At 41.2% G+C, this 24493-nt stretch overlaps 3 protein-coding genes across 9 annotated transcripts; 1 reads left to right on the top strand and 2 right to left on the bottom strand.

Annotated features, from left to right (window-relative positions):
• Positions 1–12296: 12296 nt before the first annotated feature.
• LOC107305387 (phospholipase A1-Igamma1, chloroplastic-like) lies at positions 12297–13503 on the top strand. The gene has a single exon (XM_040529889.1). The coding sequence runs from the start codon at positions 12297–12299 to the stop codon at positions 13410–13412; it is 1116 nt and encodes a 371-aa protein (XP_040385823.1). The 3' UTR covers positions 13413–13503.
• Positions 13504–14229: 726 nt separating this feature from the next.
• On the bottom strand, positions 14230–18622 carry LOC102701043 (mediator of RNA polymerase II transcription subunit 19a). Of its 6 annotated transcripts, none has more exons than XM_006664139.3 (7): positions 18258–18618; positions 17135–17202; positions 16354–16640; positions 16030–16269; positions 15860–15919; positions 15628–15706; positions 14230–14688 (listed from the first exon to the last, which is right to left on the bottom strand). In XM_006664139.3, the coding sequence occupies exons 2-7, from the start codon at positions 17163–17165 to the stop codon at positions 14591–14593; spliced, it is 795 nt and encodes a 264-aa protein (XP_006664202.1). In that variant the 5' UTR covers positions 17166–17202; positions 18258–18618; the 3' UTR covers positions 14230–14590. The 6 variants fall into 6 exon arrangements, 4 of the variants coding, with proteins under 4 accessions (XP_006664202.1, XP_015698828.1, XP_006664203.1 ...); XR_423998.3 differs by having other exon boundaries at positions 14344–14688; positions 15628–15769; positions 15865–15919; XM_015843342.2 differs by having other exon boundaries at positions 14599–14952; positions 18258–18622.
• Positions 18623–19980: 1358 nt separating this feature from the next.
• On the bottom strand, positions 19981–24112 carry LOC102700759 (hydroxyproline O-galactosyltransferase GALT2-like). 2 transcript variants are annotated; one of them, XM_006664138.3, is made up of 7 exons: positions 23194–24112; positions 22477–22709; positions 22083–22373; positions 21485–21613; positions 21224–21397; positions 21031–21138; positions 19981–20944 (listed from the first exon to the last, which is right to left on the bottom strand). In XM_006664138.3, exons 1-7 carry the CDS (start codon positions 24026–24028, stop codon positions 20738–20740), a joined length of 1977 nt encoding a protein of 658 aa, XP_006664201.3. In that variant the 5' UTR covers positions 24029–24112; the 3' UTR covers positions 19981–20737. The 2 variants fall into 2 exon arrangements, with proteins under 2 accessions (XP_006664201.3, XP_040385661.1); XM_040529727.1 differs by having other exon boundaries at positions 20826–20949.
• Positions 24113–24493: the final 381 nt, after the last annotated feature.

Raw genomic sequence — 24493 nt, 5'->3', positions numbered from 1 at the left:
GTTTACTACTGTATTTTAGGGCCATTCTTTACTTCTCCATTTTGGCATTTTGCAACAACAAGCTGCAGTGCCAAACTGACAAAGTAGGACTACCTGCACACTTAAAAAGATGGCCGTTCTTCAGTGATCAGTACAGAGTGTAGACTAGAGAGGATGATTAAACTAATTAAACTAACATTAGTTGGAACACTCTTGCTGCAAATTTGTCTGCCCAAATGCCAACCAAAAGTACTCCAAGTCGCTCCAAGAACTCACCTGATTTTTTTTTCTAACTCTCCATCTTCTTTTAACTCTGGAAGATTCTTGTTGTGCAACCAAAGATACGACCTATGTATCCTGCACCTTCTTAATCTATGCTGCTACTGAATATAGCTTGGTACAGTTAGATCAGTTGTTTAAAAATTAAACATATATTTAGGGCTCGTTTCCTTTTCTTAAACAAAGATTAGGGCTCTCAATTTTCAATTATAGTGCACAATCACCATGTGGATCAACCGATCGATCAGCTTTGTCTGTTCTTTCAATTTGACTGCTTTATTAATTTCAGGGAGGAGAACACATCGGACAAATTCTAGTGCAGCATAAAAGGCAGGGAAATGAAAAGCTGCTGCAGGTGATAAGAAGCTGCAAGTGAATCAGAGAGTATCAGTTGGTAATTATTGGGACCTAATAGTGATTTACTTTTTTAGATGAGCAGGCCGGGCCCATGGTCAGTAGGTCATCAACAAGCAAAGGACAGAATTATGCATGGTGACCCTCATGTGTCCCCCTGTGTTCTAGGGCTTGATGAATGATCATTACTGTTGAGCAACAATTTGTTACTAATAATTCAAAGCTTCATCATGTATTAGTAGTATACTAGTAATAGGAAAGTTCAGAGGATACATGACTCTTATGTCCAAGAACCTGAATTCATGGTAGAATGAATCAGCCAGTGATTATTACACTTTGATTAATGCTCATGTAGTCATGTATTAGTGGAATCTAACAGTATTTGTAACTTCTTTACATGTCAGTAACTGATTAGTGCTCTGCCTGAAAATAAGCATAGGAAGACAATCATGCCACCATATATTCAGAGCGTTTGTTCATCAGAGTTCAGAGCTTTTTTTTCTTCTCTTCCGATACCATCAGAGTTCAGATCAGTCGGTTCAAAGATAACCTTATTCAGACAGTCCATTAATCATCAAAATGCAGCTAATTCTAAATATATTAGCCAAAACATCACTGAAACTTCATTAATTAGCGATAGCTAAACTAAACCATGGACCACAATGTTCAGCCTCCGGATAGTGCTGATCAGTTTGGACAATTAAGAACATCTCTGAACCTGCAGATACAAGTTCCAACTTCCAAGAACTACAAGTAGCACACTAGAAGTAATAATTCTTAACTTGATTTGTGCTCTAGGCTCCAGATACAGACAGCCAGTGCCTGCAGATCGATGCATCACATGCACTGTCAACTTGTTCTGGAGAGCAAGATCAAGCTAAGCTTAAAGTAATCACGCAGTGTGTGCATATGCATCGTCACCGCATTGCTTGGTTTCAAAGCCCAAGAAACCAGGAAGAATCTCAAGAGAGAAAATTAGCTTAAAAAAGAAGCCGAACTACTAGTTAATTATCATCAGACAGACAGGGCGCTGCTGCAACAATATTCAGGGGGACAGTGGCAGAGGCCGTATCACCTAAGAACCCTACAGCCGCTAAGCAAAGCATCGCCATTGTCTCGAGCTGAAACCGAAACCCTAATTAAGCAACGAATCTTTGTGCCTCAGCTTGAGCTTTCTCCTCTTTTGCTGTGCTTTTGTTTGATTAGATTAGATTAATAATTCTGTGTGTTTAAGGACACATTCAGAGCTTGCTTGCTTGCTTGCCTGGCCAGCTATTGACGTGCTCACATGGGTGACACTAATATTAGCTAGGGCAAGTACTCCTATATGGAGTACAATATTATTTATTTATGATTATTTTTCCACATGAGCCTACAAAACAATGCCATGTTTCTTTTAGAACTAAACAATGGAAAAGGAGCTGCATTGCATGCATGGCTGTAATTAATACTACTAGTACTGAAAATATTATACAGTACAATATACGAAATGATGGTTATAATATTCAGAGAAGGATGATGTTGCATTAGTGGCCACATTATGGCTTTGATTATGTTTATGTTAGAGTTATTCAGTACTAGCTCGAGGGCATTGTCAATTAATTAAAGAGGTTGAGTACTAATTTGAGTGTTAATAATTTGAGACAGGCACGGAGCTAGGTGTGAACCGTCAAAATTTTGCAGCATTCGACGGCGAGAAACATGGATGTGTGGCTGCTTGCTAGTACTTGATCGGTAATTTAGTGAGTACTATATCAATTCAATTTCCAAGAGAGTCAGACAGAGAAAAATAAAACCAGAGTATTCTACATACCTTGTTAGGGTATCTTCGGTTTGAAGAATTTTGAAAGAGAAAATAGAGAAATTGAACTGTTTTCTCTGAAAATCTTGTAAAATTCATGTGATCCGAACAGGCCTTCAATGTGTCTATGTTTTCAATGTAAATTTCTTCCTGTAGTACAAGATTTTTTTTTTGCCCAAGCATTCAGGCAATGGGCCTTATCTCTTTGGGCCTAGTATTTTGGAAGCCCAAAATCCCACGGTTATGGCGGGAAAGTATGCTTCCTAGCATCGCCACCTGAAGAGCACACTTTAAACTAGTGTTGCAGTGTATAGGCAACTTGTGAGCGCTATTATTCGGTTTATTTTAAAAAAAATAAAAAATAGCTCCTATCATCTCTGTCACTTCGTTCTAAAAGATATTCATGATCTTTTCTATATTTTACTTTCTTCTATTTTAGACCGACATGTGCCCTATACCTCTCCTCGAGGTTTAGTTGCTAGACTTTAAAAATATAAGTATTCGTAGGGTGCAACGTATATGAGTGATACATAATAGGTAATGGGATATCTATCCTATGATTTTCCAGCTCCTACAAAACACACATTATGGATGCTCTTAGTATTTAGTCTAGCCGGAAACTATCAATTGTAGGCTACTTTCTCTGTTTTAAAATATAACTTTTTCTATGTTATCTATACTACTTTAAATGTCTCTAGTGATGGTGGTGGCAGTGAATCTGCCACCCCACTACTTTCTATAGATTTTTTGTAAATTAGCCCATGGTATTTCCCGATATTATAGAATAGTCTATTTTGGTTCAAATAAGTATCTATACTTTAAATGTCTCTAGTGAATCTGTCACCTCACTACTTTCTATAATTTTTTTGTAAATTAGCCCACGGTATTTCCCGATATTATAGAATAGTCTATTTTGGTTCAAATAAGTGATATTAGTATAGTTAATTAAAAATCATATAATATTTTGTAATATATTTTCATAGCAAAGAATTGGTATTTTGCTAATATAAGTAAATATTAAGATAAAAAAAAGACTTTTTGATGTCCTAGGTAAATGTGGAATAAATTGAAATAGGACAATAGGTGGGGTGTGATGAAACAAAATTAATGTGAATAGTGCTACATATTCTTGTGTAAGTAATTAAGTATAATGGAGCTTGAATTTTACAAATATTTATATCTTGAAACTGTTAGAATAAAATAGAAGCAGCCACCGACCCCACCCACATGCCCCAGCAAGGAGTACATGGGCCGGTGTCAGCTGATCTCGATGACTTCTGACAAAATCTATGGTTAAATTGTTTAGGAAACGAAGATAATACTATAAATTAAATATTTTATATGTATTCTAATATGGATAATAGCGGTGAACTAGTTTGATATACCTCAAACTAGTGCTTAAGTAAACACAGTTACTAATTCAACAACGATGACTGGGTCAGTCAAGTCTAGTCTAACTCTCCAGATGATATGGTGCTGGTCAATAAACAATATATAACATGTACTCCCTACGTGGGGCATCTTTTGAGTTGTTGGTCGAAAAAAATCAAACGGTATATTTACAAATAAAAAATAATTTATGAATAAAACTTATATATATATATATATATATATATATATATATATGTGTGTGTGTGTGTGTTTATAGCGATCTAAAAGCCAAATCTAAAAAATAAACTACGATAAAAAAACCCTAAAATGAAAAATATATATTTCCGTTCGTAAATATGTCGTTTGTTTTTTTTTAATTAAGAACCAAAAAAATCGCCCCAAATCTGATGTGCCATGCATTAGCCCATGTATTTGGACGGTTCGTCACTTTAGGCCACAGCCCACTTGTTATTTAGATTGAGGCCCAAAGTTGGAGGTTAGGGTCGGACTTTGGACTGGAGTATTGACTGCATTGCCTTGATGATATGACCAATGCATTACTCCATAAGCATGCACCCCAAAATAGCTCTTTGTTATCGTGCAGCCATAACAAAGAGGATACTATACGTTCTTTAGATTGAAGAAACTCAGCTTTTTTTTATTCTTTTAAAGAGGGGTATTTTTTACATGGTCTTTATATCCAACCGGATATATGCAATCATTTTTGTTTTAAATTTAGAAACTAGCCCAAATAGAAAACTTAGCTTCTCAAATACTCAATCTGAAATTCATGCTACTATAAAGATTAAAGATTAGGTGTTACTCAGGTCACAATCAACATGCTGCGTGCCCTTTTAATACTAGGCTCAGCTACTTCTCTATCTCATGAGCATGCTTTTTAAAACTCTTAAACGGTGGGTTCCGTAGGAAAATTTAAAGTTCTTTTAAAATTAAATAAATTTATTTTAAAGTTCTTAATAATTTATATTTAATTAATCACATCTAATTATATTTCTCGTTTATCCTTGGCTAATCAGTTAATTCAATTTCTCGAAAAGAAGGCAGTCCAAGTCATGGTTGCCATTTTTATGTAAAGAAGTACACATACATGTGCATAAACAACAGGATTGTATTATAACGTTTAATTGATGATTAGTGTCATCAAGCATCCAATAGCCAATCAGCACAGCTTAGAAAACAAACAAGACGAGATCTAAGTAGACGAGGAAGGCAGAGATCCGAAACAAACAACAATTAATTGATTAGCAGAAAATGTTAAGCATGGCATAATTAACGATTCAATAAGGAAAAGTACGATATATATATATATATATATATATATATATATATATATATATATATATATATATATATATATACTGTTTGAAAACGATCGACAAATAAACGAGTAAGACAGTAGATTAATCATAGAAGACACGAGATTTAACGTGAAAAAACCTCAGAAGAGAGAAAAACACGGGCACCAGCCAACAAAATGTCTTCACTATATCGGAACGAGGTTACGACGCCACACGGCGGTTTACAATAGGTATATATAACGTGAAACCCTATAGTCCGTACTTTCGCCTCTGCTTCGCTCCGTTAAAGTTGGTTTTTCTACTAGGAATTCGGATCATAACTCAACATATACTACTACTAATATTACTCTCTTTGTCCATAAATGTTTGATGCCGTTGACTTTTTTATATATGTTTGACTCTTCGTCTTATTCAAAAAATTTATATAATTATTAATTATTTTTATATCATTGTATTTATTATTAAATATACTTTTATGCACATATATAGCTTTACATATTTGACAAAAAATTTGAATAAGACGAAGAGTCAAACGTATATAAAAAAGTCAATGGTATTAAACATTTAGGGATGGAGGTAGTATTATTGTTGCTGCTCCAACAAATGCAGCATGTTAATGCGTCAGGCGTGAAGACTTGTTTAAGTTCAGATCGTCATCAAGGTCAGGCTACATATCTACTGCACGATGTAATAAACAAGTCCTTGCATGAGCTAGCTAGTGAAGGTCGGAACTCGGACATCATCGTCCTCATCAAAAAGTACGTATGCTCGCATAGACAACAAGAACATTACAAGATAGAACAGAGTACGTATGCATGCATGTGCATATAAACAAATGGGAAAAAATTGCAATTCTTGATAAAAAAAACTCAATACCTCTAGTAACTTTATCAACAAAAGACCTTATAAAGATTATAAAAAACCTTATTAGAACATTAATAGTTCTGGTCATCAAACATCCAGGCTATATCCAATAATCAACACAACTACTTACATAGGAGACAAGATCTAAAGTAGATGAACAAGACAGACTAATTAATCCATGACAACCCATTAAAAATTTTAGCTTATAAGTATAAACAAAAGTGAAAAGATAGAATGATGACCCTATAAAAATTTAACGTGATTATTGTGAGATGCATGGGCCCGGATATCATACAGTGGACTTAGAGTCTCATTTTGGATTTATTTTTTAACATACCCTCAAATAATGGTGAACCGTTATGGAAACGGAGATCAAGGTTCTCATCAAAAGATAGGGCCTCTTGAACCTATAAAAGGGAGTCTGCTAACTCCAATCCAGCACAGAGGGACATGTTGCTTCTAATAATTCTCTCAAGGTATATGCATTTATAACATTAATAAAAAGCTGGTTAATTACCCCTCTCAGTCTCAGCAACACGGTACATATATGACTCGGTAGATGTATCCTACAGTACTCCCTCCAACTTTTATAGTTTTTTGTCATTTTACACAACGACACTGGTATTTTAAATATAATTTTCTATTAAAATATAAAAGAAATAAATAAATATTTACTTTTATTAAAATACTCTTTAGGGCTCATATGTACATGTTATCCTAGTGTTTTTAAACTAAATATTTTAAAACTTATTAATAGTTAAAGTTTTAAAGTTTTGCTCATATACTTATCTAAAACAACAGGAATTATGGAAACTGGAGGGAGTACGTAGGTATTACCTAAAGACATGTCGTCCACCTACAAAGCAAATATGTCTTGTGTCTTATTTTAATTGCCATCAATTGGCATGCATTATAGGGGGTGATTGTTTTTTGGTAAAAAAAATTAAACGGCATATTGCAAATGAAAAATAATTTATGTAAAACTTTATGTTTTTAGCGATCTAAAAGCTAAGGCTGAAAATAAACTAGATAAAAAAAAACCCCATAACTAATTTTAAATTTAAAGTTGAAAATTCAAATTTTGGCTTATGAAGCGAAAAGATAGGGTGTAGGTAGCAAATCATGTGGTTTGTTTATACCTCAAGACTAACACCATATATTCACTCTAATTTCAAGTACAGGTTGTGTTTCTACGTTGGAAAAGATGTGGCATTTATATGTAAGAAGTAGCATTTATTTAGCAAGCAAAGAAAGAAGTGTTACGAGTTCCACAAAGTTCTTAATTTTATTTAGAAAGGGTTATAACAAGCTAAAATGATCAAAATTTAAAGTCACAGAATGACAGGAAGCATACATACCTTCAAACGGCTCGGTCATAGCAACTTACTCCCTTACATAATATAAGTTATTTTAAGTTTGGTCTAAATCGAAAATCTATAAATTAAAGCAAGTATATGCAAGAACATTGCAAAATTTTCAACGTAAAATAAAAAATACTATATGTTCAATGGTGGATTTAATAAAGCTAATTTGGTATTGCGATGTAATAAACTTAAAAATATTTGATCTGGTACCGACCCAAAGTAACTAATAATATATTTGATCTGGTACCGACCAAAGTAACTTATAATATATTTGATCTCGTATCGACCCAAAGTAACTAACAGAGTGAGGAAAAAAAGGCACATCTACAGTGGTCTTTTGGTGGCGGTTCTACTGCTGTAGGCCGAGACAATGTGCTGATAAGTTAAGATTAATGCTGCAACAGAATGGTTAATTATTAGAGGCTCTAGATCTATTATCTGTAAATGCACTAGGTTTAATGCAATTAGTTCTACTGGTCACATGTTGCAACATGTCCACTAGAGCTAATTAAGGTGACTAGCGAGAGTTATATGTGATGTGTCATCAGTGTTCTCATTGAGTCTTGATGTATAATATTTAAACTTGAGATTATTATGGTTCCCAACATGTGTAGTAGACTGATTAGAGACTACTAAACGCTACATCGTAACTGGGTAGTTATTATAGATATCTTCCGGCATATCATGAATTATGTAGTGGGATGTAAATAATCAAGATGGAATTTGCCTCTTCATTGGAGAGATATTTTTGGGCCTCTCGGTGTTATAGATTATGGAAGTGCATGGGCATGCTAAAGGTGATTGAGAAGTCAATCTCTCATGTTAAGTTAGCTATTACAAGATTGAGTGCATCATTGAGCTATTGAAAGAATGGCATATATATAGCCTTGAGTTTAATAGATATCGTGAGGCAAAGGGATTAATATAAAGACATACTATAGATTCAGTCGATGTGATCTTTATGTTTGCTCGGCGGATCAATATGTTCTGCTAGGAGCCGTTGTTGGCACGTGGACCGAAAATGAGTTTTTGGGATGCAACTGAGTATTCATGAACCTATAGGTCGCACACTTAATGGATTGGAATACGGGAATTGGATGTTGATCCAGTACAGACTTAGTTTGGATAGGGATTTAAGTAGAACTCATATGGGCTTTGGAGACCCAATTTTGTGGGTCTTATATATACAAGAGTGAGGAGGCTAGTTCGTTGCGTGAGAAAACTGTAGCCGTCCTCCTCTTGAGCCAAACCCTAGTTGCACTCGAATTCTAGCATATCCGTGTACGGCGTTCCTCTCGTGGACGTGTGGATACCAATAGAGGCACCGCTAAATTGCAGTTCTAATTAGCAGAGTCGCACCATGAGGTATATGCGTGTGGAGGAGAAGTATTGGCTAGAGTGATCGAGTCATTTCTCTACATCGATGTGACTACTTTGGCATTTTAGTACTTTCTTCCGCTGCACAGTGCGTTGTGTGGTAACGATTCATGATCTTTTACTTACATAGTTTCTTGTTTACGTAGCAGAATTTTGTTTTACTCTATTATGGCCTACACATGTCCATACAATTTGCACAATAGTTCCCAAGCATGTAATCAAAACCACGATGAAAACGCATGCCAAGTCTATCTCTATGAGCGCAAGGTAAATACGAAACCCTAGTGCAGAGGGCCAAGTTCTCTAAGCGTAAGGATTGCCACATCAAGAGACATGATTAGAGGGAATCATGTTTAAGAACCCACCACAACCAGGAGTCAACCAATTAGATTAGATCTTGTTCTAAACAAATCTTATATTTTGTACTACGTATTACATATATATCCTTCTCGATATACATCCGGTGCAGTAGGGTACATAGGTGGAACCTGTATAAACTTTTCTTGTACGGGGACTTAAGTAAATTTAATACTACTAGATGTACTTTTGCAAAATATAAAAACTATCATGAAACTATAAATTAAGCTATTTGTATCACAATGTTTTGTGAAAGTTTTTATCAGTGCAAGGTTCGAATTCTATGAAAGTTAAAATAGCTTAATTTATAATTTCTGGTATGCAATTAAAATAAAAGGTGACCCAAACTATATTTTAACGAGGAAGATTCCTGGTTGATGAGGTCTCACCTTCGGACGGCATCTTTATATCGTACATGCATGGTTGTCATTTCTTCCATAGAGAAGTATGTGAGCATACTTAAACGAGAAGATTAATGAGGATGCATGTTACTTAGTTAGGGTAGTCAAGCATCCATGAATATCCAAAATCAACACGACTTTACAAAGGAGACGAGGTATAATTGCCCGTAGGGATGAAAACGGTTGTAACCGGTCGAAAACGGTATCATATTTTGATAATATTTTTGGAAACGAAATCGGTACGGTCAGAAAATTTCCATATTTATGAATTACACTACTTAGTGTAAAATTCAATAAAGTTCAGACAGAAACTGAAAATGTTAAATTTTAAAAAGGTAATGGTCGGTAAGATATTATTTTTATATTATTATTTTTAAAAACAGTATCGGTCGGTCGGTAAATTTCCGTAACGTTTTCAGCCCTAATTGCCCGTTCTTTTTTTTGTCGTTGTTGCTGTTGCTGTTGCTGCTGTTGCTATTATTATTATTATTATTATGTTGTTGTTGTTGTTATTATTGCTATTAGTATTATATGGCCACCGATCAAATTATCATGATCACGCTTTCTTTATCAGATTTTCTTAAAATTAAATTTTTAAAGATAACTTATCAACTTTTCCATATTAGCATGCATCTATTTCACCAACTCCTTTTGTTCTAAAATATAAGCATTCGTGTGTTATTTCGCAGATATTAAAATAAAGAGGAAAAGACTTCCATTTCACTCAATAAATATGAGATTAATGGAAATGGCAAGGTATGTTGGGGCAAGATTTGAAAAAATTAATAAAGTGGTTGATGAGACGGTTAGTATGGTGAATAGTGTCCATAATATCTATAGAAAAAAGTACGAATTACCCCCTGAAGTATTGCGGTCAACCGAATTACTCCCCTAGCCCCGAAAACAAAACATTGTTTACCCTGAACTTTGAATAGTGGGCAAATTACCCCCTCAACATAATCCAAAATAGTTTTGTCATACGTGGCGTACACGTGACAGTCGGTAGTCAGCATTTTCTTTTTTTAATGGTAGGGTCCACATGTCATAATCCTCCCCCTCTCTCCCCCTCTCTCTCTCCCTCTCCTCTCTCTTGGAAGGGCAAGGGCGTTGGCGGTCAGCAAGCACGGCGAGCAGGCGAGCGAGGACGGAGGTCGTGCGGGCGGCGGGCGGGAGGGCGAGGGCGTGCGGACGGACGGCGCCGCACGGGGATGGCGGGCCGACGGGCGCGGGGGCGGTGTCGGACGGCCGTGGGGCGTGTGCGACGCGCGAGGGAGTCTCGCGGCGGCTCACGGCGGCCGTGGGGCGTCTGCGGCACGGTAACAGCTCGCGGCGAGAAGGCAGCAGCAGCATGTGGAGGCAATAGCGGCTAGCGGGGACGTCCTGCGACGCGGCAGCCGCGGGCGGGGGGCGCGGCGGCAGCTCGCGGTGGCCGTGGGGCGTTTGCGCCGCACGGAGGCGGCGACAGCCGGCGGGGGCGGGGGCGGCGCGCGGCGGGGCGGCCGCGGACGGGCAGCGCGCGCGGTGGGGCTGCGGCGGAGACTCGCGGCGGCGCTGGCAGTGGGAGGTGGCAGCAGCAGTGCAATGCGACGCGTGGGAGCGGGGTGCGGACAACCGGGCGCCGCGCGCGGGGATGAGGAGCGGCTGCCGACGCCGCCCCAATCTCCCACTGCCTCCTCTGCCCCCACCTCGCCGCCTCGCTGGTCAACCTCCTTCGGCGCGCGACCCTCGCCCTCGGCCTTCGCCGCTGCACGCTCGCCTCCGTCTGCGCCGTCGTCTGCGTCCGTGAGCTGCATCTTCGTCTACGCCCTCGCCCATGACCGTCCTCGCCCCGTTCGCCCGAGAGAGAGGGAGAGAGGGGGGAGGATTATGACATGTGAGTCCCAACAAAATCACTTTTTTATTGTATCGAGAGGGGTAATTTGCCCAGTATTAAAAGTTCAGGGTAAACGATGTCTGGTTTTCAGGTTTAGGGGGTTCGGCCAACCACGATAATTCAAGGGGGTAATTCGTACTTTTTCTATATCTATATTATGGAACAAGTTTAATCCTAAAAATACTTATATTTTAGAACATACTGAGTAACTTAATATCTAGATCATAAGCCAAGAAAAGCAGTAAACCTTAAAAAAATAATGTTAAATAAATAGCGGTAAATTAGTATTACTCCAACAAATTAAACTAATGCGTGCGATGGATGATTGATCAATTAAGTCTAGATGAGGTTGGTTAGAAACATTAATTGATAGAACGATACTCCACTACATGTGTTATGTATATGCTAATTTTAATTAATCAAAGTACACGTGGAAGTGGCCACCCAGGTTGTAAATAAAAATTGTACTATAGTTTGTATAACCCATAGTGCATAAGAATATTGATGTCCACTATCCATAATGCATCTATTAGATCCAGCAGAATATCTAACCTCTCTCACCATAAGCTGCAACATCTCATTGGATGTACTGTAATATTATGATATATATACCTTCACATGTTAGTACTGAATAGTACTCCATCTGCTACCTTCAAGGGCCCTGCCTATATATATCATGCATGCACAGGGTATTGATGCAGTGTGCCTACACTCGCATTAAAAAAAATGCCCAGTGTCATGGACACGCTAATAAGCCTCAGCATGGCCGGCAGCAGCCATGGCAGCCTCCTCCAAGGCATGAGGGGCAAACTTAGAGCTTGTTCGATTGCCCGCACCACACTTGCCTTTAGCTCTGTCTCGCAACTTACCTTAACAAGAAATATAGGTAACTCATACAAACAACCAAACAATATACTTGTGTGTCATCCGTACTGGCAGAAGCTTTTGCCAGGCAGGATGCCACAGGCAAGGCAGGCTATGGGTACAGTGACCCAGGAAGGTAACGGTTGGGGAGCATCACCGATCCAGCGTGAAGACCTCGTCACGTACGGGGACATGGTGGACATGGCATACATGACCTTCGCCGCCGAGGACGAGGCCTACGAGAGCACCCTGTCGAGCTTGCTCGCCGGCATCGACGACTGCCGCTACGTCGCCACCGCCCACCTGTTTGCCACCATCGAGCCGGTTCCGAAGTTGCTCGAAGCTTTGCCTGTCCTCAGGGGCTTGGACAAGCCGTACTGGTTCGGCTACGTCGCCGTCGCCAGGCGTGGTGACTGCCTGGACATCGTCGTCGCGTGGCGCGGCTCGGCGACGCTCGCCGACTGGATGATGGACATCCACGCCGACCTCGTGCCGTTCGTCGACGGCGCCAAGGGCGGCGTTGCCGGCAAGGTGGCGGAGGGGTTCTACAAGGTGTACACGTGCATGGATAGCATGACGGAGCGCGGCAAGGTCAGCGCGAAGGAGCAGGTGGTCACGGAGGTGGCGCGGCTGGTCGGCCATTTCCGGCGAGGGGACTCCGGCGGCGAGAGGCAGAGCGTCCGCGTGACCGTGGCGGGCCACAGCCTCGGCGGCGCGCTGGCCCTGATGTCCGCGCACGACGCCGCGGCGGCGCTGGCCGCCGCGGGGCACGCGGACGTCCCAGTGCGCGCGGTGACCTTCGGCGCGCCACGCGTCGGCGACCAGGCGTTCCGCGGCGCGCTCAGGGCGCGCGGCGTCGACGTGGTCCGCGTCGTCGTCAAGCAGGACGTGGTGCCGCGGCTGTGGATGGGCCCCCGGTACGTCGACGTCGGCGACCACGTCGTCGTGCTCGACGAGGACAAGTCGCCGCGCAAGCTGACGGGACACAGCCTGGACCTGTACCTGCACCTGATGACCCTGCGTGACACCGCCACCTACAAGTTCAACGTCCACCAGCCCACTACCCAGGCGCCGGCGCCGGGGGACGGCGCGGCCGACGCCGGCCAGAAGGAGAAGAAGCCCAGGTGGAAGAAGATGGTGGAGGGTGACGGCTACATGCGGCTGCCGCCGGCGGAGCTGGACGAGGAGCTGGGAAATTCCCAAAAGTAGGGGGGTCTTAAGCGCTCATACCTATCTATTTATTACTAAACTTTTACTACTATCTATCTTGCTTAGTACTATCTAAATAATGGCGCCAATCGATCGCTTTTGTGCTTATTTTTTCTTTGTTTCCAATTATTTGATTTTTGTTTGTTTCATGTTTACCAGTTTGACGGGTGGCTTTAACGATTTAGACACGGATTGATTTGTGTTCTTATTCCAATTATTAATAATGCAACTGATGGATTTAGGGCAAAGCAAGATATCCGGCACAGAATCTTATTCCAATTAACAACGCTACTTATTGTTAGCAATGTACTGATTGATGGTACAAAATCTGTCCACTATTTAAACAGTAGTACTTCATAAGACTTTTTAACTTTATTTAAATTTATTAATTAAAGAATGTGTATAATTTATATAGATGTCTAAATTCATTAGTATCCATAGAAATCTAGACAAAGCTGAAAGTCTTACGTTATAAAACGGAGTATCAGCCAACTTAGTGACACTGAAACACTTAAATGATTTCACGTGTTGTTTTTCCATGGAGCATAAATATGAGCTACCACTGAGGCACTGGTTATGTTTTCTATGGAACATTATTAAAGTTGAGCTACAACTGAGCAGTAGAAATATAAATGTTAGCAACCAAATATAGTTCATGGATATGAATTTTACATCTATTTACTCGAGGTTTAAAAGCCAAAACTTGAAAAAATAAACTAGCATGCAGCTGATAAGCCAACATGAAGATGATAAAAAATTTAAATTTTGGTTGCAACCAATTACCCAACATTTGACCATCACCTCACTGAGTCTGACGATATAAAGTTTTCATGACAAGAGAGGGAAAACGAACTACAATAATTTGGTTATACAAAATAAAGCAGTGCCTTTCTCATTGTCAAACAGTTTTCCTTGAGAACGGACATTAGTATAGAAGAATTAGTTTGTCTGAGTAGCATGAGGAATACAACTTGATGTTTCCATTCCCTGCCGAGAAATGCATTTCTAGTTCTATCCAACACTGTTAGTGCTAACCAGAATCCTTGATCTGACATGGTCTGCTAAACCTAATCTTAAGAAAATTTCACAGTTGAAAGTCATCGACAATTGTTCCTACAACCATTTGGCCAGGAAACAAAAAAAATTGCACAATGAAGTGGGTTAGTTCCTATTACGAATTACATGTTCCCCAGGAACGACGCTGCAAGACCAACATAAATAGCAGGCGAGACATGTTCTTCTGAAACAGCTTCAAATAAACATCTATTCATGGTATCTGCATCATCCACTTAAGGATTAGATAGTTGGGTATGATGGAATACAACGCGTACAAATATGAAAATTGTAAAATGTTGCCATCAATTAGTAGACTGATTTTCGTATGGCGGTTGATACATCATAACATGTCGTATCTGAATAACAAGAATGATGCCTTACAACAACAGCTTCCTGACTTTTGAATATTTCTAGCATGGATAACTACAGATTTGCCAATGATGCTGGATGCTTTGCAAGTAAACAGCAGTACGTGTGTGGTGTGCTGCAAGGAAGTATTTTCATGATACATTAATACATCTCTGCATCAAATTCTTTCTCTGCTATGGTCTAAACAGAAAGCAGCATTGATTTTTTTTTTCTCTTTTCAGAGTAGAATCAGGTAAATCGAAGATGGCCCACAACTCTACAGTTACAGTATGATTGCCACTTTACCGTGAGGAAACAAACACAGAAATTTATCAAGGTCCAAAATTGACTGCACATGTAGAAAATTTCAGGGCAACTATATCTACCATCACAGATTACTATGATGTGGATAAATAGTCCCCCCAAATGAGACTATTGTTTAGGGTGCCATGCAAACAGCAGAATGTCTTATTCTCTGACTAGTAACTTTGATCATTTACCTACTAATCAATTAAGAACCAAAAAAATAGATAGCTAAAACATCTTAGATTGATTAAAAGATTAATGTAGTTCTATCAGAGATTTTCCATCCTCATGTTTCCAACAATAGACACAGGGACCCAAAAGTCAGACTAATATTATATCCTGTCCTGGCACATTAGTACTAAATTTGCTGGTGCTAATTCAGTTTTTGTAATAGACTAGGAAGATCGATGTTCATGCATCCATAATCAATCACTATATCTATGGGAAAGTGTAGAAAAGAAATTTGAATGCAACAGCAAACAAAAGGAGTTCAAGGAGCACTAACCACTACTGCGGTGGGTTTTGATGATAGAAACCCTTCTGATCCTCCTTTCAACAATACATGACATGAGTTGGCAATCGAACTACAAAGGAAAGTGTAGCTAACTAAGTCCATTCCCTGTATCATCGGTTTTGGAACTCTTGTGCTGACATACATAAGTCATGTTAACAAACAAAAACAAATTACTCTGAGGAAATTTGCTATACCAGCAAGGATTATAATAGATGTATGCTACCTTACTTTTCTTGTGCTTATGCACATCGGCTGAATCCTCCATTCCCTCATGTTTCCTTTTCTGAAAAAATGGCCGAAGCCCAAGATATGGAAAGTTGGTTTGTAGTGATTGAAGAGATGGAATTATATAAGTTTTGTACATACAAAATTTCCTATATAAAATGCACAAACCTTCTCATGATGTTTCTTTGAATGATCACCACCAGAATCATGATGACCGCTTTTATCCTTTTTCTTGTCCTTATCCTTGTCTTTATCTTTGTCTTTACTCCGATCTTTATGCCGATGTTTATGCTTCTTATGCTCCTTGTCTTTGTCCCTGTCTTTGTCTCTGTGCTTTTTATGCTTCTTCTCTTTGTCTTTGGACTCACTTTTCGGTTTACCAGATATAGTTGGTATACCCTTTTCAGCCTAATGAATGATTCAATGTTGTAAAGAGAATAATGAGTAAATGAACGCTGTCATAGCAGAAGTAGGGGGATAAATGGATCTTACAGAGGGCAGATCTACTGGAGCTGTTTCTCGAAGCTGAAATGCTTGACCCAGTGTTTCCATGTCAAATGGCTGGATATACGCAGGCTTGTCCCTCAAGTATGCATTCTGAACAAGTTGATCTAGCTCCATTCCTTCTCCTTTACGAATTTCAGTGTCTCCCACAACATTGTGAAGATAATGTGTATCTGATATTGCCAATGGCAAAGGCCTCTTGCAAAAGAAATCATGGTGGGCAAGTAATTTATAGTGGCTTATTAAATCAACAGCACCAGTGAGCTCCCTAGGGCCTGAAATATCACAACCATATCATGTACCACCAAGGATTTCAAGCAACCAAGACTTGGAAAAGGACACACCAAGAATTGTGTTACAAAAAAGATTACTGGTCACTCATAGCACTTGTAGGCTCAAAGTTCAGAATCGACGTAAATCACAACAGAAATTATTCACCGTATGACAACCCCGCAAAAAAAAGGTATGCACTGTATAATAAACATATGTAGACCACAATTATTTGAAGATGTTGACAGTTTTTTCGGTACATGGAGCTCGCTCAGCTCAGCATATCAACAAAATGATGTTTGTATCAGATAACAAACACAAATGACTATGATGCCATCAGCTACATGCCTCATAGGCACAGGGAAGTTTTTTACTAGAAAACTTTTAGGGTGACAACGGCACAAAGCACCCATGATGAAATTCAATAGGCAAAGTTTTCTAGTGGATACAAATCTGTGCTCAGTTTCTTTTCTTTTCCCCTTAACAACAAAAACCATACCTTTTCCAAACTTCTTGTCATCAGAATCCATCAGGTTGAAGCTTAGCGTAAGAACAGTGCATATTCACCTGAAATTCAATTGAACAAATTAAAACTAGTGCACAAAAGCAAGGTCAATAGGTCACACTATGAACTTACACTTTGACTTAAATGATCCCTGTTCACGAAAACAGAATATCTACCAAAAACAATTGATTGCACATCCCCAAAGCAGACCATCTATTGAAAGCAAATCTATCACAGCTCCAATTAGATCATCTACTACCCCATATATATATATTCATAATGCCATGAACTGCATGAGTATAAAATTGAGGAAACTTAAGCAGCACTCTGAGTTGCAAAACTGGTTCTCTTTCACATTTTTATAATACTGGAAAACCGAATATGTGTGTACATTTCTATACTGAAAACTGGTTCTCTTGTTTCCACATTTTTATGAAGCACGCCAAATTGAAGGGGTTTTGCTACTTCCTAGATTAGGGAGATGGTTAAAATTGGAGAGAAATAAGGATGCAAAGAAAATGTCCAAAACATCTCTTGGTTAGCAGACAGAACCTTTGTGGGATCTAGCTTCTAGCAGATCCAAGCAACAAATTGTAACCGACCTAAAGTTTAAGTCACGAGCTATGAAATTGACTCCAAAGTCTACAAGATTATAATGTGCCTACTGCCTCAAACAACTGTAGGTTAGCAAGCAGGACCCTGATGTGCTCCGTTTCTAACAGATCAAACTAAAAACCATATGAAACCTAAAAGCTTTACTTATAAGGCTTTGGAATCAGCTCAAAACTCCAAGAATCTAGTACCAGAATTGAAAGATAGAATGCAAACCAGAACAAAGGAACATGTTTATCTTCTCTCTCAAAAAAAGCAACATTTTTATTATTTTTTCCCTTCTGGAGCTGAGAATCTCATAAAACATTTTCTAGCACGCCATTGTTGTTGGAAAAAAATGTACAGCAAAATGTTGGCAAACATGTTTCTGCTGGCACTAAAGTGATATCATGCAAATTGTGCCGGAGGCACCTAACTAAAAGTACACACTCCTCTCCTGCTGCAAGTGTAAATCAAGAGGAGAAAAAATTGAGGGGAAAAGAGGAAGGGGAAGAAACTTGTTCACCTTTGCACTAACCGGAAGAGAGGAAGAAGGCTGGCTGTGTGGCAGGAGCTGAACAGCGACCTGGCGGGATAGACGGAGATCGACGGGCGGAGGAGGGCGACGGCCGGACGAGGGGGTGGCGGAGGATGCCGAGCGGAGGATGAGGGCGCAGCAGAGGACGGCCGGCCGGAGGAGGGCGACGCGCAGTCAAGGGCGCGGCGGAGGACGGCAGGCCAGAGGAGGGCGACGGCCGGAGGAGGGCGCGGCGGAGGATGGCGTGCAGCGGAGGAGGACGGCGCGGCGGAGGACGACCCGAGCGCAGTGAGGCCCCCCAAACCCTAGCTTCGCAGTGAGGGGGAGAGAAATGAGGACCGATTCAGCGGGGGGAGGTGACCCCTGCTACTGGGCTGCATGGGTCAACCAAACAACATCTCCCGGAATGAATGATAAATACGAGCAGGCCAAACAGTCCCCAAATGAATCCGCCAAGACAAGATTCGAGTGCGGTACTATTCAACTCAAAAGCCCTAATCCATAGTTTTTCCAACCCTCGTTAAATCGTAGCGAGCGCTTGGCCGTGAACGCAATTACACTAATTTGGACGGAGCAGAATCCGAGAAAGACCACCAAATTATGTTCGATTGCTCGCAGCCACAGCCACAACACGAAGTAGGTCAAAATGGAACTCGACCTAAGCAGAGCTAGGGCTTTCTCACCGGAGAAGAAGGGAGCCGGTCCCAGGGTGTGGCGTAACTCCACCTCTCACTTCACTCAACTCCGCTCCACTTCGCACCAAAGAGAAACGGAGCAGGTGCGGCGCGCCCACAGCGGCGGCGGCGGTGACGACGCGATTCGCTCGTGGGGGACGCGACGTAAGTCTAAGTCAACAGAGTTCGTTTTGATGTTGTTTTGATATGACCCAGCGACCGAACCGACCGTACTGTATTGCCATCTCACACACGAAGAGGAACATATATAGTAATTGGGTTTGTGTTCTATCTCCCGAATATTTCTCATCTTTTTCATATTTTCTGAATTGTTTATGTTTTATAAAAAAAATTATATAAGTTCATCCTCATACTTTTCTAGTAAATTTTAAATTTTATACTAATCAGATAAAATCTGATTTATATCATTAAATAGCTATAAAAAATCAAATAAAATCTTTCATCACCAACGAACGCAAACATGGGGAAGATGTTAAGCTTAAGCCTTTTCATGGGAAAAAATAAAATTAAAACCAAACAGTACCCACCTACTCCCATCGTCTCAAATAAGTGACCAGTGGGTAAAAAATTTGTCTCGAAATAAGTAAATGCGGTACTTTGGATTAACGAGGAAACAAAGAAAACTAAATAGAGGCATGTACAATTATTACACATTTTTCAATTACAAAAAGGATAAATAGATATGGACATATATTTTATTCACATAAGTATTAATTTGTCTGGAATCGATCAAAGTAGCCACTTATTTCGTGACGGAGGAAGTAACTTTTTTTTTTCTAGCCAGAACCAAATTCAATTGCAAGGTTTGGTTTGCAGTTTGCTACCATACCAAAATTATTGATAATGCCAAAACCCAAAAGCTCAGCAAGTTCTGGAATTATCCATGTTGTTGTAAATTTTTGCTGTTAGCTTATTTTTAAGCAAACAAACATTAATAAACAAAAGGTCGAACGTATGTTCAAAGTCCACGTTATTAAATATTTAGAGGTGGATGAAGTAGTATTTAAAGTGATAATAATTTGATAGGACATATTTTTTTCCTTCAAAACCAAAATGGCCTGCGATCTGTATGTAATCTAGTCAATTATAGAGATTACATAGAATTATGTAATAAACTTGGGCAAGAAAGGATCATTTCATGAAACTGCCCGGCTGACACGTCAGTACCACACACATGAAACCCAACATTGATACAGTACTCCTAGTAGGTACAAGGGTAACCATATGCGTCGAATTCAATCTTTTTTCTTTCTGCTGACACAGTGGTTTCGGTACATCACTGTCATTTCTGTTTCTTTAAAAACTTTGCACTGATATAGTGTTGGCGCATACAGTCACAGATAACCAGCATATACTGCCATACAACGAACAAAGAAAATGAGATAAGTCTCAGTCAACAGATGTCTACCTCCGTTGGAGCATACATCTCGGACAAGAAAAGGCTTGCCCCTGTACCAGCAGCAGCCAATGTAGTGTGATTACTGTCGCTGCCTCTGGCTTTCATTTCCTCGCCCACATTAGCATTCACTTCAATCAACCAAACACAGTTTGTATGGTACTCCTAGATATAGCACATGAGCTCTGGGAGGTGGAGCAGTAAATCACACCGATATTGAAATGGTATCTGCTGTCAGTCGAGCAAGACGAATTCAAGCCAAGCAAATGGGGACACTGGTCTATGTACCCGCGGCTCAAAATTTTGCCTTCATGGGGGATCAATGTCGCCTGGGCTGTTGTTGGTTGTTCCACTGAACTATAAGAGTGAAGCAAGCGTCATCTGTAGTTACAGCAGTGTGCTCGGCCTGATGATAGTTTGTTCCAGAGGCACAGCATTTGCCAAGGCGACTGGTAATGCGCCGTGAAGTAGCTATGCACGCAGCCGAACTGGCAGAACCTCCAGCTGTGAATGTACTGAACAGGGGTGGTGGCATTGAAGTCTTCGACCCACATGCCCATGCTCACATCTTCCATCTTGAACAACTGCACTGCCACCCAGGTGACCATCAGATAGCGTTAAGGAATATGCAGGGAAAATGGATGCAATGCAGTTTCAGAATAAGCCTCACCCTTAGGGAGTGATTTGCATGGCGCGATACGATATCTTGTGCAATGTCGATTGAAATAACATAGCCTGGTCCATTAGCATATGGAGGATACACAAATTCTGGCCATTCCTGTTGGTACCCGCCAATACATCACGTTCAAAGTAACAAAATGCATGTGAATTCACAAAGTTTACGTTGTACAAAGTGGGCATACCTCGTACGTCACAGCCCATTTACCATGCCGAAGGGGCCTGTGTAACAGATTTAGGTTGCCCATATAAAGAGGCATGGTTCTGTTGTAGACAGAGATCTGTTGCAACACAACATCCAGCCTTACAAAGGTGTCATCGTCGCACTTCATGATATACTCTGCACTTACATTTTGCACCTACAAACATATTGCAGCAGTAAGGAAAAAAGATGTGTTCTGTCAAGAAACATTGTTGGGACCTATTTTGAGGTGTGTATGACTTACCCCAAATTCACATATTGCAACTGTTTTCAGAACCACCAGCTCATACCGGTCAATAAATGGCACAATGACAACATCTCCAAAATATTCTGCTTCCTTCTTTAGTGCTGCATTTATCTCTTTTCTATGACTCTACAGAAGCATACAGGTCACAGACTTGGTTTGTTATTATTATTTTGGGAAATTACTTTGAATGAGCTATGCGGTAATAATGTATGACAGCATCATGTCAGTGCATTTGCACCAAATACCTAATAAATGTACTATAAGATAAGTTAAAAAATCCAAAAATAGCATTCATCTTCAAATTTAAAATTGAATATATTGCTACATGAGATTAACCAACCACCTAGCTACATATACACATGTGAAGTACATGCAATTACATAGAAAAGACCTTGTAAAGAACACATCTGTCTGCATATATCTAGCCACAAAAGACCTTCTAGAGTGAGGAATGAGTGTAGAACAAACCATTGCTCCCAACTACTCCTAAGTCCTATTATCATAGTGAACATATGGAGATCACAATGTAGCATTGCATGACATATGTTACAAATGTGACAAGAAAACCAATGCCAGATCATGAAAGTTATCTTACCAGTGCAACAAAGAACCGAGCAACCACATTTCCCAGTTGGATGGCAGGAAACTGCATCCAGCTTTTTCTTATAGCCATGCGCTCCCCAAAATGGTTCGTAGCAGAGAGTATGCCAATAAAAACCTTAATTGGTTCCTCTGGTACAGGGCGAGCCTTCCACCTTTCAGACATTTCCAATACCTGCTGGAGAGAGAAACTAGGATGGACCTTTGGAAGAGAGGTTGCATATATGGAGTGAACGTCTACACCACCTGTTACAGCTAAACCTGTGGCATCTTCAAGAGAAAACCCCTGATAAACATTTGTAACCAAAACAGTACTCAGTATTTTCACTTGAAGAAGCTAGAGTTCTGTAAAAGGTAACAGAATATTGGCCAAAGAATAGAAAATTTACCATCCTATGAGGAAATGAGGCAACATGACGACCTCCCACACTAACATGGTATCCTTCGACACCAGCTTGGATGGTAAGAACAAACATCTTCCCCTCTGCAAATGGGTATGGCCATCTCATTTCTGGTTTCTTTGCTCGTCCAATGAACCTGTTCAACCATGAACTTGTCTTTGTTTCTTTTGAATCAACAGTGTCTCTCCGATCCCATTTCTCACATTTAACCAATCCATCCACTACAAAGTTAAGTAGCTGCAAACATAAGTGCAAGCAAGGATCCAAGACAACATAATTTTGGGACAGGTTTGCAAAATGTGATACAGGCAGCACATTACAGTATCGAAACCACATATTTAGATTGCTAGGCAATTACATGCATAAATGCAGCAACGTTTGCCAACATTGCAGGTAAAGTTTCAAGTTTTCACCTTACAATGTGCATTCACCAAATTACCATAACTATCCCAGAGTCACCAGATAGAGGATAAACTCGTTAAATATTATATGAAATGTAACCAAATGTTAGCAATTCACCAAGTTACTTCCAACTTCGCAGAACTCGCAGTCTTTTATTATTAGATCAAAAATCAGCAATATTGCTTACCTGTAACTTGTGATCCATGCATGAAGCATAAATTCAGCAAAAACTGAGCAAACTTCAGCGCAGCTAATTGCAAAGCAATCTGAAAATCAACTGTCAAGAGTGGTAGAAGGATGTACCCTGGTCGTCGTCCTTGGAGGGGTTGCCGTCGCAGCGGTGCGCCTTGCCCCACTGCATGCGGAAGCAGGTGTTCATCTCCAGCACGGGCCGCTGGCTCCAGTCGCCGCGCAGCCGCGGGTTGAGGTGCAGGATCCTGGGCGGCTCCTCGCCCTCGACGGCGCGGAGCCCCCGCAGCTCGACGGCGAACTGCGCCACCATCACCGTCCCGTTCCCCTCCCCGCGCCGCTCCAGCGCCTCCACGTACTCCGGCCGGGCCGCCCACGCCGTCCCCACCACCGTCACCGCCGACCCGACGGCCAGCCCGCACGGGAGGAACGCCACGGTCTCGCCGTCGGCGCCGCCGATGGCGATCGAGCCGGGGCACTTGGTCTCGCCCCCGCCGTCGCGGGAGACGATGGAGTCCACGTCGCCGGCGAACGCGCACGCCTCCTCCCATGCCTTCCCACCCAGCTCCCACGCCTCCTCGGCCATCCTCTCGAGCTCCGAGACGTTCCCGGAGCGCCCCCACCGCCTCCGCCACCCTCCAGCCTCCCGCCGCCGGAGGATCTCCCCAGTGATGCGGCCGTACCCCGCGACGGCGACACCAGCCCTAGCAGAGCGCGCGTGGGGTGCCGGCTCCTCGACCTCGAGCCGCCGCTGCATCACCTCCCCCACGCCGCCGCCGCCGCTCGCCGGGCGACTGATAGCCGCCGGGTCGGCGATGCCGAGGCCGGTGAGCTTTACTGACACGAACAGGAGGTAAACGAAGGCCGCGGCAGCGAGCAGGGGCGCCACGCGGCGGCGCGCGCGACCCCGGCCTCCTAGGAATACCTCGGAGCTGCGCGCCCGCTTCATGGCGGCGGCGGCGGCGCGCGCTCGCCGGCGAGGAGTGGGTCGGTGGGAACAGGATTGCGATTCCGGGTTCTGGGGGCGGGTCGGGATTCGGAATGGAGGTGGGTGGGGTGGCGGTTTCCGGGTTTGGGATTCGGAAAGCGAGAGGTGAGGTTGGTGATGACGTGGCAGTTAATTCTACTTGCATTGCATTTGGAGTTAATTCTACTGTTTAATTTGGAGTTAATTCTACCGTTTAATTAGTTTCGACGTTACTAATTATATATAGGCGACGTTCTTGGGATGGATAGATAACTCGCGCGAAGAACAATGTAAAAGATTAACATATTACTTATTAATTATAAAATTATAAAAATTACAAAACGGATTGACATGATTTTTAAAGTAACGTTTATAGATTTTTTATTAAAAAAACACTGTTTAGCGGGTTCTAAAAACGTTCGGAAAAAAGAGGGAATCGGCAGTATA

This window comes from Oryza brachyantha, chromosome 12, assembly GCF_000231095.2.
Source record: "Oryza brachyantha chromosome 12, ObraRS2, whole genome shotgun sequence".
Classification (NCBI taxonomy): domain Eukaryota; kingdom Viridiplantae; phylum Streptophyta; class Magnoliopsida; order Poales; family Poaceae; genus Oryza; species Oryza brachyantha.
Note: the sequence above shows the minus strand (reverse complement) of the source record. Positions and strands in the feature narration are given on the sequence as shown.

Bases quoted from the DNA above. Each gene is read 5' to 3' on its own strand.
- LOC102700759 (XM_006664138.3), bottom strand. From the start codon at position 24,028: ATGAAGCGGGCGCGCAGCTCCGAGGTATTCCTAGGAGGCCGGGGTCGC. The intron at 22,710-23,193 runs GTACATCCTTCT...TTAACTTTGTAG, and splicing joins CTCCAAGGACGACGACCAGG to TGGATGGATTGGTTAAATGT. The intron at 21,614-22,082 runs GTAAGATAACTT...ATGCTTCTGTAG, and splicing joins CTCGGTTCTTTGTTGCACTG to AGTCATAGAAAAGAGATAAA.
- LOC107305387 (XM_040529889.1), top strand. From the start codon at position 12,297: ATGCCACAGGCAAGGCAGGCTATGGGTACAGTGACCCAGGAAGGTAAC.
- LOC102701043 (XM_006664139.3), bottom strand. From the start codon at position 17,165: ATGGATTCTGATGACAAGAAGTTTGGAAAAG. The intron at 16,641-17,134 runs GTATGGTTTTTG...GTGATATTTCAG, and splicing joins TGACAAGAAGTTTGGAAAAG to GCCCTAGGGAGCTCACTGGT. The intron at 14,689-15,627 runs GTTAGTGCTCCT...TGGATGATGCAG, and splicing joins CAAAACCCACCGCAGTAGTG to ATACCATGAATAGATGTTTA.